This window comes from Anopheles cruzii, chromosome 2 (genome assembly GCF_943734635.1).
Source record: "Anopheles cruzii chromosome 2, idAnoCruzAS_RS32_06, whole genome shotgun sequence".
NCBI lineage: Eukaryota > Metazoa > Arthropoda > Insecta > Diptera > Culicidae > Anopheles > Anopheles cruzii.
Genome location: NC_069144.1, coordinates 50,497,940 through 50,513,930, shown reverse-complemented (window position 1 = coordinate 50,513,930; position 15,991 = coordinate 50,497,940). Strand labels below are relative to the sequence as shown.

Below are 15,991 nucleotides of genomic sequence, written 5' to 3'. Positions count from 1 at the left end.
ACTAATGGCAACTTGCGCCTGGCAGAAAGCCAACCAATAGCATCGTTGTTCAATTACTTTTTTCCATTCAATTATTTTTATCATTCTTAAAATACATCACTATCTCGTCGTGCAATTACTACGTAGGTCACTGTGAACCGCTGACAGCAGCTGTCATCGAAATGGGTGAAGAGAGGCCTGCCGATGATAAAGACTATAGCGACCGAAGCGTTCGGGGAGTCAAAAACAAAAGCGTGAATCAAAACAACAAACGCGCTGCGAAAGATAACTCGATCGACGTACGACGAAATAGGTTTTTGGTGCACCGCAAGCACTTCGAAAACGATGGCCCACGTTAGGGGACATGAAGAGCAAACATTCAACGAATTCTATACCGAGGTACGTAGTCCGGCCACGACCGGGGCCTGCGTGGAACGGCCTGCGGGCGGAACGAAAACAAACAATCGCTTTGGGTTTTGTGTGGTTTGCAGGTGAAGGAGATCGAAAAACGGGATTCGGTGCTTACGTCTAAGCAGCAAATCGAACGCCTGCTGCGCCCCGGAGCGACCTACTTCAATTTGAATCCCTTCGAAGTCCTGCAGCTGGACAGCGACACCCCGCTAGAGCTGATTAAGAAAAAGTATCGCAGCCTGTCGATATTGGTGCACCCGGATAAGAACCCGGACAACCTGGAGCGAGCCCAACAGGCGTTCGAAATCATCAGCAAAGCGTACAAGACGCTCGAAAATGAAGCAACCCGCAAAAAGTGTCTAGAAGTGTACGAGGAAGCAAAGGATCGTACGGATATGATGGTACTGAGCGAAGGAAACTTATTTCCATGCCCCGAAGTTCGTGTGTCCGTTTCTAACGCCTAATCCTGTTACCCCGTTGTCGATCCATAGATTGCCGAGAAAAAGAAGAAGCTGAAAAAAGAGGGCAAGCACGATGGTGTGCCCGAAGACGATCCGCCCAAGTACAAACATGCGGTCTACGTGATGGTGATGAAACTCTTTGCGGACATTGAACGTCGGCGCCAGCAGCTGGAGGTACGCGACATGGAAGAACGCAAGCGCAAGCGAGAGGCCGAAATCGACGAGGAGGAGCAGCGCGATCTGCAGAAGGAGTGGCAGAAGAACTTCGAGGAATCCCGCCAAAGCCGGGTCAACAGTTGGCACACTTTTCAGGCCGGATCGTCGACGTCGTCCTCATCGGCTGCGGCTGCGGCCTCGGCGTCTGCGACCTCGGCGTCAGCTGTCCCGGTAAAGAGCAAAAAATCGAAAAAAGCCAAGTACACTTCGTTCAATCCACCGAAAATTAAGCCCGAAACGCGATAGGGACCACAGCAATAACGCCACAGCATCCGTCTCGGCAGACGGCCGTCAATCGGGAGCCGCATTGACAGAGAGAACTTAGTTTTAATCGCGAAACCTCTAGTTCAACCCACCTTCTTCTGTTCTGTTCCACCCTCCTACGCAACTTTCCATAAATGGCACCAAGATCGGTGGAGTTCTTTATAATATTAGTTTTCTCAGGGGTTTTCCGCTTTTCTAAATCCTTGCGTTTAATGGCGTTGCTTAAGGGTGAGGGTAGACGACATGCCGACGACTGAAACCACACCGCTGGGTCTGTTCTGTTCTATCTCGTTTCTGGTAGTGCTCCGCCGCACTTCTACCGAGCACCGAGCGGACTCTCTCGGTAACTAACAATTTCTCTGCACACAAACAGTACAGCCTTTACGACGAAATAAACGGACAAATTTGCGTAACATACCTTCTAAAGCTCACTGCATCATACTTATATGCCTAAAGCATCACTCTGTGGGTAAAAGAAAAGAAACATAAATGAATGCTGCTTCATTTTATTTTATAAGCAATTTTTATTATATTAGCAACTCCATTTTGGCAACTGTGGTTTTATTCTCGTGTCCTCAAGCCCCAGATGGATGTCCTACGTGAGCCGATCGTAGGGCGCGCGATGGAGCTGTGGTAAAACTTGTTGATGCCTATGCTGCCCAATGCGTTTTGTACCGCGACCAAAGTGGCGTCCGACATGAGACCAAAAATATCCAAGAAAAGAAGCGATTCAAGATGGACTAAATTTCTGCAAAAAAATGGCAATTTGTATCGGGATGTGGCAAAAAAAATCCACTTTTACATGGAACTCATTAGAACGGACGATCACTTACAGATAGGAGGTGGTGTTAATGTTGTAGCAACGCGAGAGGCTTAAATATTCTAGTTTTGGTAGTTTGCAGAGATAGTCGATCGCTTTCGACGTCAGCTGGGCACAATCCGATACATCGAGTTCCACCAGGTTTGGGCATCGACGCACCAGTGTGGCCAGTGCTGCAAAGAAAGGTAGACGAGGGGTTAAAACATTCGGTTTACTCGCCAAAACATGCACTGACTGCGGTGGGTTTAACTTACACTCATCGATCAGCGTATTCCGACATCCTGCCAGATTGATTCGCATCAACGTTGGGCTTATTAGCGTCACCAGACGTAGTATCGCCTCGGATGATATGGATGTCCAGGCAACGTTGAAATTCTGTAGTTGAGTCAGGTAGGCAGCAATCGCCGAAAGACCCTCAGCGCTGAGCCCCGTACACATGGTTAGGTTCAGAGACTCCATATGTTGGTTTTTCGCAATCTCCATACATATGGCATCATCGAGAGGTATATTTTCTAAGCTCAACTTCCGCAGGGCGTAGCAGCTCTGGAGCAGCGCACGAAGCACACCCTTGTCGATGGTGCACATGCTGAGGTCCAGGTATTGAAGCTTTGCCTTACCGAACGGAAAGACGGGTGTTTGTGTCGGACAAAGTATTTCAGTTTGGGCCATGCGCACAATGTTTAACCGGTGGTTGAGTATCGTTACGAGAGAGTCGCACCGTAGCGTCCGTCCAGACAAATCAATGCGTACCCAAAGTGCGTCGTCCTTCGATACACGGTTGAAACGGCGACACACTTCAGCACAGCGGAGAAGAGTCTTTTTTGGTAACCATTTGAAAATATGTAACAACATTTCGTCCGAGATACGCGTGAAGGGATCTGGTAGCGGAGCAAGAGATTTGGCCATGTTGTTAACGGTATTGAATCAATCGTCACCAACTGCTTACCATTCTCGGACATTTTGTCCGGCTTTATATGATAGAGGAAAAACTTGTCGTCACACAAACTTGTCTCCGCCTTGCGAAGAGCAGAGTTCATTTGTAAACAGTCTGCAACGGGCGGTGGCGGTTGTTGCGAATGTACACTAACGTTGTTGCAAACATTACTCAACGGAGCCCTCTCTCTAGCAGCTGGGGGATCCATCATGTCGCGGGTTATAACTAAAAGTACAGTCCCGATCTACACCACAGCGATGCAATTGGAAATTGGGAACAGAGAGTTAAAGCAGGTCGAAATAGACGCCAGTGTTTGTTTACAATGATCTTGTACCGCGTTTATGACTTTTGACAGTCCATTGGCATTTCCCAAGGTTTATTTATGTTCACGGTGTACCCACTTGTTTCAATCTTGGGCAGGCATGGAATTCGAATTGGCCAAGTATTTTTTCTATTTACAATGTTCTTTTGATCGTCTGTTTAAATTTAATTAACCTAAGCTTTTGCTACTTTTGGCATACGATATGACCATCGGTTTATCTTTCAAAATGTAACCATTCGTGACCGATAGTATCTTTGCGACGCTTTTCTTCAGCGCATCGACTTTGTCCTCGCTAACCGAAACGAACGAAACAAACGCTTGGCCCTTCATTCGACCCGTTTTCATCAACTTTACATCGAGTTCCCTGAGAAAACCCTGCTCGAAGAAAAGATTAAAAATTTGCTTCAAATCCTGTTCGGTCACCTGTTTGGAGAGATTTTTTATGTACAGCTTGTCCGACGGTTCTCCGGGAGTGTAATTTTGGAACACATTGAGCAGCGCTCTTTGTTCATCGGGGATTCGATTTTGTAAAATATCATCCAGCGTCCTCGGACCGTCCGTAGCAGGTTCGCTCTCAGAATGTGGCGCGTTTCCACTGGTTACTTTTACGGTTTCCTCCGAGCTTTGTGTACGACCTGAATCGACCGAGGTCCCGGAAATGTGTATTTCCAATTTGGACACTTTTTGTTGCTTCACGCAAACTAATGGCTCGGTTGGGCAGTCATAATTAACCACTTTCATCGTTCGCGGCAGAGCTATGCTGGTGGCCGGTTTCAATCTCTTGTGCGAGGTGTTTTCCGTGTCCGATTCTAGTTCCGATTCCTCGTCCGATCCGCTGTGTAGCGAATGAGGGGCTAGGTTTGGCGTTTGGCAATTATCTGACGGTCCCTTCTGTAGCTCAAACGGTGGTGTTAAATTCATTTTGTTCATTAGATGCAATACTTGATAGTAAAATACCCCGTTCGTGGATAGTTCTCGTGATATTTTATCCAATGCGCTGGACGACGCCTTGGGGTACCGATACATCAGACACGGTGGAGGGAATCCTTCATAGCCCCGGAATGAGCTCTTCTGCAGGATGCTCTCAGCGGCTTTTCGCTTTGCAGTGACACTAATTTCTCCAGCATCGTCGGGTTCAGCATCATTCGTAGCATCTTCAGAGTATTCGACTTTTAAACGATGGCCAATGATCAGCAGCTGATGAAGACGAGCTATCACTAATCGCGCCGCAGCCTCGGTGCTAACACAGACGAGCGCACAGACGGTTGCTCGCCGTTTGTAAAGATGCTTTATTTCCAGTCCGAATAGATGAAGATATTCCCTTACGTCTACGTGTGTGAATAGGGGAGGAAAATTAAAGATCCGCAAAGCAATTGGAGACATCGAAACCAGTAAAATTGCGTTTCTTGATCGCCAGTTTATGAAATTTTTTGCACTGTTTGTTTATTCTTTCGCGTCAAATGTCAAACAGTTTTGCTTTCATATGATTTTGACGTTTTCCGCCGGAGTTATCTAAACACCGGAGATTTGATTGAAGAAAACTTTTTGCTTGGTCGGTTCGTTGATTTTAAAACAAGTATCTGAAAATGCTACTTTCGAGGTATTTCAGGCTGTCGAGAGGCATCTTGAAGCTTTCCGTCCGATTAGAGGCGCCACTGCTTAGTTCCGTGCGCCAGTGCGCAACACAGCCACCGAAAGACGACGAGACAAAAGGCCAAGAAAAGAGTCTGGTTTTGCGCACGAATCTGTTTGAAACAGCCGCCAAGAAGGATAAGCAAACTTATATCGAAATGGTAGACATTTTCGTAAATCGTAACGTTCACAGGCGTAACCACGTAGAGTTTATTTACGCCGCTCTCAAGCACATGGAAGCGTTCGGCGTAAGCAAGGACATTGCCGTGTACAAGGCACTGATCAATGTGATGCCCAAAGGCAAATTCATCCCCACAAACATATTTCAAGCCGAGTTTATGCACTACCCGCGCCAGCAACAGTGTATAATCGATCTGCTGGAACAGATGGAGGACAACGGAGTTATGCCGGACTATGAGATGGAGGCGATGCTGATCAACGTATTCGGCCGTAAGGGCCACCCGGTGCGAAAGTACTGGCGCATGATGTACTGGATGCCGAAGTTTAAAAACCTTTCCCCCTGGTTGCTTCCCAATCCCGTACCGAACGATGCGCTAGAGCTGGGACGGTTAGCCGTCGAGCGGATGTGTTCCGTTGACCCGCGCAGTAAGATCGATGTGTTCGAGACAAAAGTGGTAGAAAATGCGTTGGACCACACGTGGGTAATCAGTGGCCAGAGTGCCGAGCAATCGGAGCTACTGGAGGGGCACGATAAACAGGAGCCCCTTTACATCGAGGGACCATTTGTTATATGGATGCGGAACAAGCCCATCAACTATTTCGTTCTAAAAAGCGCACCAAAGCCACTTCCCCTCCCGGACACGGAAGGTGACCCGGATGGTAACTCTACTTTGAATCGTGCGGCACAGCAGGGGCTAATGGCTTATTTTCTATCCTTCCAAATAGATGTTAGTAACCTCAATGTGCCATACTTTGGCGTGGGTCTGCGATACCGGAATGTTTCGCCCTCCGCGTCAAAGCTAAGCACTCGGCGCCGGTCGGTGCACGAGCAGGAGGATGGCACGATCTACGCGATCTGTTGTACTGGGACCTCTACCAAAGACTCGCTGCTATCGTGGATACGACTGCTGGAGAAGGAGAACGGCAATGCGGTACTGGCCTCAATTGCGGTTCTGTTTAAGTTTACCTTCCCGTCCGCCGAGCTATCGACCGTTGACGAAAACAGCAATAAAGTTCCACAACAATAGACCACTCGGTGCGGCGACGTGTTTGGAGGAGAAATTCTGGTTCAAATCACAGTAAAATTTATTACTAAACAATCGTCACACGTTATCAATCGTTCTAATCTGCCTGCGGTAGGTGTATGTTTAGAAGTTCAAATCTGGCGCCTCGGTGCGGTCTCCGTCTAAGTCTCCGAGTTCGAGTGCGGTTTTTTAAGCGGGAAAACTTGCGTCACCTTACCGATTCCCTTGCTGGTTCCCTCACGAAACAGAATCCGCATCCCCGGGCGCACATACTCCGGATGGCGGACAAATCGGAAGAGAACCGATGCCGTTTGATTTGTACCGATGCCAGTTTCCCCGGCTCCCATAATACCCTCGATGATGGCCGTTTGACGAATGCTACCGATGTGGACGGTAGTCTGAAATCCCTTGAATATGCGCGTCGCGTGGAAAAGCACCGAGACGTGTGCCTACAACAAGAACAGAAAGCATAAGCGTAAGCGTAAGGGGGGAAGGTGAAGCACGATCGAGATCGTGGCCATTCGCGTACTGCACGTACCTGGAAGAAGTAGCACCCGCACGCTATGTCGTCACTCTCGTAATCCGGCAGAATCACCATACCGCTGCGTAACGGTGGCATCGGTTCGAGAGCGTTGAAGGACAGCGAAGCGCTCTGCCCGGCGCGCACCACCCGACAGGGCGCCTTATTGCGGTGAATCGTTTGTACGACAACGGAGAAGAACGAACCATCCTGCAGGGGGCCCACCTTCACCTGGCTGTTCTCGGTGAGGACCCCTTTACCCAGCAACCCGCCCGCCACGAGGCCCACCTCGGCGACGCGGAAAATCTCGTCAATCTGAAATTCCAGTGCCTCCTGCTCGAGCCGTTCCTTTTCCGCGTTACTAATGCCGGGCGACAGTACGTACAGGTATTTGATAAGCAAATCGAGGCCCTCGCCGGTCACGTTCGAGACGCAGAAGATCGGCACGATCTGCTCGGCGCTCTGGTGCGCGTTGGCGTTCAGCACGTCGTCCTCGTTGCTGATTAAGTACGGTATCTTGCGGTAACCGATCGAGGTGAGCAGATTTTTCAGCTCAAACAGCACCGGCTCCGGTGGTGCGAGATCAATCTTGGTGACGATGATGGAGAACGAGATGTCCAGCGCGTGTACGATGGCCAGATGCTCCCGTGTCATGGTGCTGATGTTGCCCGCGCTGATCACGATCAGGGCGTGGCCAGGGCAGTACCCGGAAAGTGCCTGCACCGTCGTCTTCAGGTAGCGCCGGTGCCCGGCTAGGTCCATAAATGTGACCAGTTTCGTCGAACGGTCGCTTATTTCTTCCGCCGTCATCATTTCGTTGTACTTGTAGTTGATAACGCTGCCCTGCGCATCGAAGCCGAGCGTTTCGTGCGATATGCAGGATGTGCGACCGGTCTGAATTTCGTGCATGTGCCGGAACATATTCAACCGGGCGCGGCCCTGCCCGTTATCGAACTCTCCCTGCGTCAGCACGCCCAGCAGAGTGGACTTACCCGCATCGGCCCCGCCGAGCACTGCCACCCGGACCTCGATGTTGTGCTGGTCATCGGGTATTTTGCGTACCAGCACCTCCACCACCGACCGATCATCGGGCAGGCTCTTGCGCCGCAGCACGCTTGTCGAAGCGTCCAGCTTGCGGGCCATCTGATTGAGCGTGTGCAGCGACACGGACATGTCGGAGTCGCTCAGGCCGTGCAGGTGACCCGAGTCGGACACGCCGATCTCGTAGATGGCCTCGCCATTTCCTTCGCGCAAACGCCACTTCATCTGCGTGACCAGATGCTCGAAGCGTTGTTTCGACGGATTGATCAGCTTCAGTTTATACTCGATGTTTCCGAGCTGCGGTTCGGGGGGCAGAAAGCCACGGCTGAAGTCGATGCCTTTCAGGATTAGCTCGCTACTGCCGGTGCCATCGGGCGTGTGGTGGAGTAGGTGGCTTACGGAGCTGTCCCCAAAGCTGCCGCTGTCGTCGCTGCTGTCCTCCTCGCCATTGTCGTTGCGTGTGTCCGCGTCACACTCGGACTCCGCCGTTGGTGACGGATCGAAAAGGTCAAAAAAGGAACCCATCAAAGTAAGCTGGAAGGGCACAAAAAAAACCTGATTGATGAAAATGGTTTGCACCAAAAAGGAATGTTACTGATAAGAGTGCAAGCGTCACAAGAGAAAGAGACAAAGAGAGAGTTGACGATAAATAAAAACAATATAAGTTCTCGATATCGGAAAAAACTCTTTGACCTTCAGGGTGTTGCAGAATGTCTCCCAAAGGGTTTTTTTAACCTCCGTTGCAAGGGACCACCATCCCCCCCACCCAGGGCGGTTGTGTATGCCCTACATTGCTTTTCATCATCAGCCGAGTGATTTCGTCATGAATGTTGCAACAGAAATTATAAAAGCACACACACACAACTTCTTGCACGTCGGCCTCTTTCATTACCACTGCATCGCCTTACCACAGGACGGATTGAACCAACATTTTGGGTGCTATTTCACAATCGCCAAGCGCGCGCGTCGCTGGCGTTGCTCGTAGTAAGCGAGGAAGAAAAAGCACGTACCAAAATAGAAAATTTTCTTTGTTGATAAACAGAAGATGGGCACTGAAAATCAAAACAAAACGAACGCAGCAGTCAGCCAACCATGGCCACCCTACTTGGCACTATTTCTTCGCCTAACACGCTTCTGTTCCGTTCTTCGCCACTATCTAGTTGGCTGGAAAGGACGATTACATCCGAGCATTCCTTGGCTTACCTACTTTACAGTTTGCTCCACGGGGCACATATACGTGTGTCTGCTACGGTATTTTTATACTTGAGATTTTTCAGAGCGGCCAGCAGTTGTGGCAGCAGAACCTGCCCACCCCTTGTTTACCATCGGCCCCCCCAATTTCGAGCGTCCTATAGAGAGAGAGAGCTTCCAACGGAACGTTTTCTTTATTTTGCCTGACAGCTGACTTTGACGGCGGCCCCTATCGCCAGTGCTGCCAGATGAACCGGTTTCGATCTGATCCCGGTAAACCACGGATTAGTTTTATCGCGCTTATGGACTTTTACTTCTTCCGGCGATATCAGCGTGTTCAATTTATCTCTCAGGATGTCTTTTTCCTCCCGCATGATAAGCGAAACACACAGCAGGCAGTCGAAACTGTAACCATTTCGCTGCAAAAGGGGAGTACCGCAATATGTAGGCTCATGTTATCGTTATCTTCTCGTATCGGTAGAGTCTTCGTTTAATGTTTTTTTTCAATTTTAAAAACATGTTCCGTTCATAAACACTTTATTGTGCAAGGCATGTTACGTATGGTTCGGAAGCATGGATACGAAGTCCACGTCGAAGAATTGTAAATTGTTAACAGCTTTGCATCGTGGCACTTTTGTAGTAACAAACCAACCATTCGACCCGTAGCGATTAGGTTACTCCGGCTGCGCCTGCTCCTCTTCGGGGATTTCTTCCATCTCGTCGTACTCCTCTACCGCTGCGTCTTGATACTGTTGGTACTCCGAGATCAGGTCGTTCATGTTCGACTCTGCCTCGGTGAACTCCATCTCGTCCATACCCTCGCCGGTGTACCAGTGAAGGAACGCCTTGCGTCTGAACATGGCCGTGAACTGTTCCGAAATGCGTTTGAAAATTTCCTGAATCGCGGTCGTGTTGCCAATGAACGTGGCCGACATCTTGAGGCCCCGGGGTGCAATATCGCACACGGCCACCTTCACATTGTTTGGAATCCACTCAACGAAGTACCCACTATTTTTGCTCTGGATATTGAACATCTGCTGGTCAACCTCTTTCATCGACATCGCACCTGGAAATGGAATAATCGTTAACCATTGGCTACGTCGGCGTCTGAAAAGAGCCATTGGGGGCCCAAACGCACCTCGGAAAATCGCTGCACAAGTTAGGTAGCGACCGTGGCGAGGATCGCACGCCGTCATCATGTTTTTGGCGTCAAACATTTGCGCCGTCAGTTCCGGTACCGTTAGCGCACGGTACTGCTGGGAACCCTTGGCGGTCAGCGGAGCAAAGCCTGGCATGAAGAAGTGCAGCCGAGGGAACGGCACCATGTTGACGGCCAATTTGCGAAGATCCGCATTGAGCTGTCCCGGGAATCGCAGGCAGGTCGTTACGCCGGACATCGTTACCTGTGCGCCAATAAGAAATAAAAATGCTAACGAGTTATGGACTACACAGAATGGCTGATCCAGTTACGATACCACAGTACAAAGGTTAAAACCGTTAGTCGGAAGGGTGCGGACGGTTAGGCGGTAGGTTCGTTGGCAGACCACCCGGCCAGGTGTTGCACAGCAGAACCATGTTACTTACGGCGATCAGGTGATTCAGGTCGGGATAGGTCGGATTAAAAATCCTAAGCGTTCTAAAGCAGATGTCATACAATGCTTCGTTATCTATACAGTTCGTTTGATCGGACGCTTCGATGAGCTGGTGTATGGATAAGGTAGCGTTGTATGGCTCCAAAACTACGTCCGACACCTACGAACGGGGAACGGGAGGAAGGGAACACGGTCAAAGTGCTGCAGTACTTACAGATACTAAATGATTTAGGTCCCCATATGTGGGAGAGGTAAGCTTCAGGGTGCGGAAGCAGATGTCGTAAAGAGCTTCATTGTCAATACAGAAAGTATCGTCGGTGTTTTCGACCAACTGATGAATGGAGAGCGTGGCATTGTACGGCTCTACTACGGTATCAGACACCTGGGTGGGAAGCCAAATGGAAGATAAATATGTCGAAATACAAAAACCATCAGAAGGAGCTGGGCGCGCTTCAACATCGTCGTCCGGAGCTACAAGTAAAGGAACAGATTTCCACCCTGCCATTTCGGCTAGTGCCCACTTTTACACCCACCTTTGGGGACGGAACCACGGAAAACGTGTTCATGATGCGATCAGGATACTCCTCCCGGATTTTCGATATCAGCAGCGTACCCATACCGGACCCGGTGCCACCGCCGAGCGAGTGTGCGAGCTGGAAGCCCTGCAGACAGTCGCAATTTTCGGTTTCCTTGCGTATTACATCCAGCACGGAATCGACGAGCTCGGCGCCCTCAGTGTAGTGACCCTTGGCCCAGTTGTTTCCTGTTCATTGGCATAAATGGCATTAGTCGGTCGTGACCAAAAGGGTTCGCGTTTGAACTTACCAGCTCCAGACTGAGCGTACACGAAGTTGTCCGGGCGGAAAAGGGCTCCATACGGAGACTGTCGGACCGAATCCATCGTGCCCGGCTCCAGGTCGACCAGCACCGCTCGCGGTACGTATTTATTGCCATTGACTTCGGTGTAATACACGTCGATACGCTCCAGCTGCAGGTCCGTATCGCCATGGTAGTGTCCGGTCGGATCGATACCGTGCTCGTCGGAGATGATCTCCCAGAACTGGAAGTGATCGAAGCACCCGAAAATGTCAAAATGCCACCTAAAACTAGCAGACAGTTCCCTTAGGACTGAAGCCGTGCATGAATCATCTATTGGTGGGCCATATGAGTCATTGTGGTATTTTATGTCTCGCTCTTATTGCTTTCATGTTATCATATCCCAGCTAAAATACGATCATGCTTTCGTCTGATTCGTTCAATCAAGTCGCCGACGCGACATAAAATTCAGAAGAGAGCGGCCCACATGCCGATTTAGAACGGACGGGGACCCGCGCCATAGACCCTCTGTCACCTCTTAAGTGTCCCACCCATCGCCCATTGCTCAACACGCGCCCAACGTGGTATGGTTTCTATAAATACCGCCATGTACTCAGAACCTGAAAGGAGGGTCGGTTGGTCGGTGTATCTAAACGAAAAAAGTTCTTATCAAACGATAAGTTTCCCTGTTTCTAGCCAACTCACCAACTGGCACTGGACAGTGATGTGTAGAGAAATAACACTGGTGTCTTTTTTCGTTTATCTTATCAACTTACGTAACCCTGTTCGGTCAACCATGACGACAACTAGCGATCGAAAGTCGCTGATACACGCGCGCTCCGCACCGTATAGCATACGTGGAAACCGATCGTCGGTTTCTGGCGATGGCGACGTACCTTAGATCCGATTTGGTTGCCGCACTGGCCAGCCTGAAGATGCACAATTTCCCTCATGATGATGGAACGTTCTAGCGGCGCACGTCTTGCGGATGCTCACTCACGGGCGTTAATCCAATTTTGAAGCGCACTTTCTATGCGACTCTCGGCGAGTCTGACCGGCAACAGCAACACGGTTTACAGAGAGGGAAAATGGGCACACGAAATTGAGAGCGCCAATGAGCCCGCTGTGGTGCGCGGTTCGTTCGGTCCGGTTTCGTGGTTCGTTTGCTACTGAGCGTAACTCGCACGGTCGAAGCTACGAGGGCCGGATGAGCGTGACATGGTGTCACCACCGATGCGATGCTCGGCTACGCATACCAGCAGAGTTTCAATGTACCGTTCTATGCGCTCGCGGTTCAGAGATAATGGTGTTCAGTTTCAGGTAGGAGCGCCAGTGACGACGAACATTCACACGTGGTAATTTAACCCGCCGATCACTCATTTCTCTTCCACACCTGCTGCACTTGCCGGTGGCCCAAGTGTACAGTTTCAGATAATCTGTGCCTTCGAAACTGTCTCCCGAATGCAATGAAACCGCACCAAAACAGCGATCAGATCACCAGATCACTTGTTTTGCCGTACCTTTGCGCCGATGACGTCGTCTTCGCGGAGTTATGATTTTTTTCAGCACCACTTTCTTCGATGAAATATTTCCGCATCGAGCCGGAGCCGGTGTCTTCGCTAAGTAGTGTCTTTGCTGTACGCACAGGGTGTGGCTCCGTTTTTCCTCGTTCGTTTTGCGTGAAAAGTGAATGAAATGGAATAAATAATAAAATTTAATGGAATTTCATGAATAACGTAAATCAAGATTCTATAAATGCCCCCGCTGATAGAGCAGTCGGTAACGCTCTTCGCTGTCAGCAGCTGGCCGTGGTTCGAATCCCGGGATCGGTTGTAACTCAACCGACCATGGTTTCGATTCCCGATACCGGCGTGACAGGGGGGTTGGCGCGGGGCTAACAATCCCGTCCGTAAAAAATTAAATGTTACAGAAGAGCATCAGAGATTAACATTGTCTCTAGTGCCAGGCCAAGACTGCTCAGCGGTTGTAGCGCCAAAGAAGAAGAAGAAGAAGATTCTATAAATTCGTAAATAGAATCATGTGTTTTCAGACTCGAGCATAAAAATGAGTCTGATTTCGGGGACACACGGCTGATACGGTGGGCCACAATTGGTGTGCTGCAGGCTGGTGATGTTTTCGCCGAGAATGCCATTGGAACACGCCACGCCAAGATGATGATGCTGGCGCACTGAATGTATCTTTGGCGCAAACGGCTAAAATCTTTGCCAGCTCGCTGGCCCTTTCGCAGCGAAGCTTCTACGAGGGATTGGGCGCCTCCATCGGTCGGACGCTAACTTTGTGCGTGTCAACATTTGCCCTAGCTCGGGTGTCCCATCCCTACCGATACGTGGTGCGTGTTTCTGTAGGCTTAAGCCACTTAATTTTTTCATGATTTTCTATCTCAACCCTAATGGCAAGCGCCCGGCTCCGTAGCTCCGCCGTTTCCTGGAAACATTTGCCCACCGTACGAACTAGAACCGTCTTAGAATACAAAGAGCAGCAGCACCGCAGCAAAAAGCGACGGAGCCGCAAGCGAAAGGGGCCCTCTTTAATGTAGCGAACATAAGCGAGAGCCAACCCCGCGCCACGGTTCTAACAAAGAACGGGGACCCGACCGGGCACATGCGCAGAGCACCGGGGTGCCTCCGTAGCCTCGGCGTACACGGCTGCCCGGAATGATTCGAATAATTTAACTGTTCAGCCGTTTTTTGGAATAATAGTCCCAAGCAAAACAGCGCAGAGCAAAAAAGGAACAAACAGAACACACACACACAGTTCTATGCGGGTGTTGGGTGGAAAATTTGGAAAGCCACTTCGCATCCAAAATCAACCACGCTTCGGCAGGCATTTCAGGTTTCGCAGGCCACATGGGTCGCTATTTTCAATTTTCTTCGTCCAAAAACCCGATGCCACGTGGGTGGCAGCAACGCCGAACTCTAGAAGGCGTGCGGCGGCCCACGGAGACCCCTCGTCCCCCGCCGTCGAGCGCCAGGACCAGGTGCTTCGGGGAAGGTAACGTTGGTTAACTTGTTGCTTAAGCACATACAGAGACCGGGGAACTGGGGAAACCATTACAGCACTGTGTTTGTAAATCGAATCTGCTGCGTTCTGCGTTTGGCGGAGGTTTTTAAGTCAACATCGAGCGAAATTCGAACGCTTTCGGCTGTTCCGAAGCGGCCTAGCGAATGCTTTTGATGATACCACCCGGGAACACATTGGCATACTTTCGGTGAAAGGAGCTACGGTGATAGAGAGAGGAGGAAAGAGCGGTAGAGAAGGACGAAAAAGCAAGACGAAACAATAGTACATAAGAGACAGAGAAGGAGAGAGCGGGGGGAAATTCTGTTTTCGTCGGAATAGACTTTAAAAGCTAATAGAGCGCACATCGCGCTGCGAAATAGATACGCCCTTGTTGGAAATTAAAATATAAATAATAAATTCATTGGCTGGTACAGTGCTGCCGCTGCCACGGCTGCCCATGCCGCCGCTGCTGGCTCGTGTGGCTCGTATGGCTCACGGCCATACGAGCCGGGTGGCGGGTTTGCTACAGTTGCCAGCCCGGCCCGGGGTGGCAGTGGTCAGCTCGGCAGCCTACGCCCGGGCAGGCTCGGGTTGGGTTGGGTACGGCCTTGGTACAGTCGTTTGGGCCGCTCTCATAATCCTGGCTGCCAGCAGTACATGAAAACATTAATTTAATTCAAATAGCTTGTTGGATGTTTTATAATGACGCTAGAGTCACTTAATGTCCGCCCGGCATGCCCGTTCTCTGTGCGACGACTCGGCGAACCGAACCGAGTGGCGAACCGAAGGACACGGCAGTGTGTGGGTTATGTGGGTTTGGCGGCAGGCGAGGCGGCACAGAGCCGCCTCCGCCCGAAGATAGGAGGCAACCGCCCTTTCGTATAGACACACATATAGATAATTTCTTGTTTTTACAGCCCCATCAAAGTTTCCGTTCGCTTCCATGCGGCGCATCCAATGAACGGGGCACATTTTTGCTGCCCTGCCCGCCGGTGGGTCATGCCGTCGGTGGAGTGCCAAGTTTTCGGATCGCCCATGCCCGAGAATGTGTGGAGGTTAAAATTCGTGCTTTTTTTGTGCTCCGGTCGGGGTGTTTAAAATTCCACCGCGCGCCTGCAGGTTGTCCCTTCCTCCCCGGGGGAGCGCGCCAGAACATACACGCCCCCCGAACACGGGGAGCCTCTTTAAAGACGGCCGAGAGTAAAGTGCCGAAAACTGCGTCACTTTTTTTCACCACGCTCTGCGACGGGCTCTGCTGCATTCCGGTAGAATTAGGCCACGCTCAAATTGCAAACTTCTCTGTGTCGGGTCCCGGGAAGACGGCCACACAAATACAACGGCACAGAGCAGCAGCAGCAGCGGGCAGCGGGCAGGTTGTCACCAGCGGAGGCCAGTGGTGAAAATGGGAATGCCAACAGCACGGTCTCCGCCGGCCTCTAGCACACTCTCTAGCTAGACGCCCGTCAAGAGACGGCCCATTTCGGTGCCGTAAAGCTCTCGTACTGGCCCTGGCCGAAGAGCAATCGTTCGGTTCAATCCCTTAAACGGTAAGCGTAAAAACTTCTG

The 15,991-nt window shown here is 50.5% G+C and overlaps 5 protein-coding genes across 12 annotated transcripts; 2 read left to right on the top strand and 3 right to left on the bottom strand.

Annotated features, from left to right (window-relative positions):
• The first annotated feature begins 213 nt into the window (after positions 1-213).
• On the top strand, positions 214-1,747 carry LOC128277996 (dnaJ homolog subfamily C member 8). Of its 2 annotated transcripts, XM_053016619.1 has the most exons (4): positions 214-378; positions 471-791; positions 882-1,180; positions 1,247-1,747. In XM_053016619.1, the coding sequence occupies exons 1-4, from the start codon at positions 325-327 to the stop codon at positions 1,311-1,313; spliced, it is 741 nt and encodes a 246-aa protein (XP_052872579.1). In that variant the 5' UTR covers positions 214-324; the 3' UTR covers positions 1,314-1,747. The 2 variants fall into 2 exon arrangements, with proteins under 2 accessions (XP_052872579.1, XP_052872578.1); XM_053016618.1 differs by having other exon boundaries at positions 882-1,747.
• A 145-nt stretch (positions 1,748-1,892) lies between these two features.
• LOC128278251 (S-phase kinase-associated protein 2) lies at positions 1,893-4,799 on the bottom strand. Its single transcript, XM_053016934.1, has 5 exons — positions 4,734-4,799; positions 3,098-3,329; positions 2,406-3,029; positions 2,165-2,324; positions 1,893-2,079 (listed from the first exon to the last, which is right to left on the bottom strand). Exons 1-5 carry the CDS (start codon positions 4,788-4,790, stop codon positions 1,893-1,895), a joined length of 1,260 nt encoding a protein of 419 aa, XP_052872894.1. The 5' UTR covers positions 4,791-4,799.
• A 150-nt stretch (positions 4,800-4,949) lies between these two features.
• On the top strand, positions 4,950-6,292 carry LOC128268185 (evolutionarily conserved signaling intermediate in Toll pathway, mitochondrial). The gene is made up of 2 exons (XM_053005217.1): positions 4,950-5,879; positions 5,946-6,292. The coding sequence occupies exons 1-2, from the start codon at positions 4,994-4,996 to the stop codon at positions 6,245-6,247; spliced, it is 1,188 nt and encodes a 395-aa protein (XP_052861177.1). The 5' UTR covers positions 4,950-4,993; the 3' UTR covers positions 6,248-6,292.
• Positions 6,282-9,149, bottom strand: LOC128268182 (GTP-binding protein 2). Of its 6 annotated transcripts, none has more exons than XM_053005210.1 (3): positions 9,009-9,149; positions 6,783-8,339; positions 6,282-6,693 (listed from the first exon to the last, which is right to left on the bottom strand). In XM_053005210.1, the coding sequence occupies exons 2-3, from the start codon at positions 8,328-8,330 to the stop codon at positions 6,406-6,408; spliced, it is 1,836 nt and encodes a 611-aa protein (XP_052861170.1). In that variant the 5' UTR covers positions 8,331-8,339; positions 9,009-9,149; the 3' UTR covers positions 6,282-6,405. The 6 variants fall into 6 exon arrangements, with proteins under 6 accessions (XP_052861170.1, XP_052861174.1, XP_052861173.1 ...); XM_053005214.1 differs by having other exon boundaries at positions 6,783-8,360; positions 9,009-9,146; XM_053005213.1 differs by having other exon boundaries at positions 9,013-9,146.
• A 347-nt stretch (positions 9,150-9,496) lies between these two features.
• Positions 9,497-12,563, bottom strand: LOC128268183 (tubulin beta chain-like). 2 transcript variants are annotated; one of them, XM_053005215.1, is made up of 6 exons: positions 12,301-12,563; positions 11,414-11,648; positions 11,122-11,351; positions 10,803-10,970; positions 10,135-10,399; positions 9,497-10,062 (listed from the first exon to the last, which is right to left on the bottom strand). In XM_053005215.1, exons 1-6 carry the CDS (start codon positions 12,355-12,357, stop codon positions 9,671-9,673), a joined length of 1,347 nt encoding a protein of 448 aa, XP_052861175.1. In that variant the 5' UTR covers positions 12,358-12,563; the 3' UTR covers positions 9,497-9,670. The 2 variants fall into 2 exon arrangements, with proteins under 2 accessions (XP_052861175.1, XP_052861176.1); XM_053005216.1 differs by lacking the exon at positions 10,803-10,970 and adding an exon at positions 10,581-10,748.
• Positions 12,564-15,991: the final 3,428 nt, after the last annotated feature.

Coding starts and splice junctions, on each gene's coding strand:
- LOC128268185 (XM_053005217.1), top strand. CDS start 4,994: ATGCTACTTTCGAGGTATTTCAGGCTGTCGAGAGGCATCTTGAAGCTT. Junction 5,880..5,945: donor CACGGAAGGTGACCCGGATG/GTAACTCTACTT, acceptor CCTTCCAAATAG/ATGTTAGTAACCTCAATGTG.
- LOC128268183 (XM_053005215.1), bottom strand. CDS start 12,357: ATGAGGGAAATTGTGCATCTTCAGGCTGGCCAGTGCGGCAACCAAATC. Junction 10,971..11,121: donor CCGTGGTTCCGTCCCCAAAG/GTGGGTGTAAAA, acceptor CTTCCCACCCAG/GTGTCTGATACCGTAGTAGA. Junction 10,400..10,802: donor ACCTAAATCATTTAGTATCT/GTAAGTACTGCA, acceptor ATTGGCGCACAG/GTAACGATGTCCGGCGTAAC.
- LOC128278251 (XM_053016934.1), bottom strand. CDS start 4,790: ATGTCTCCAATTGCTTTGCGGATCTTTAATTTTCCTCCCCTATTCACA. Junction 3,330..4,733: donor CCCTATTCACACACGTAGAC/GTAAGGGAATAT, acceptor GCTGTGGTGTAG/ATCGGGACTGTACTTTTAGT. Junction 2,080..2,164: donor ATTAACACCACCTCCTATCT/GTAAGTGATCGT, acceptor ATTTTTTTGCAG/AAATTTAGTCCATCTTGAAT.
- LOC128268182 (XM_053005209.1), bottom strand. Junction 6,694..6,782: donor GCGGGTGCTACTTCTTCCAG/GTACGTGCAGTA, acceptor TTCTTGTTGTAG/GCACACGTCTCGGTGCTTTT.
- LOC128277996 (XM_053016618.1), top strand. CDS start 325: ATGGCCCACGTTAGGGGACATGAAGAGCAAACATTCAACGAATTCTAT. Junction 379..470: donor TCAACGAATTCTATACCGAG/GTACGTAGTCCG, acceptor TGTGGTTTGCAG/GTGAAGGAGATCGAAAAACG. Junction 792..881: donor AGGATCGTACGGATATGATG/GTACTGAGCGAA, acceptor GTCGATCCATAG/ATTGCCGAGAAAAAGAAGAA.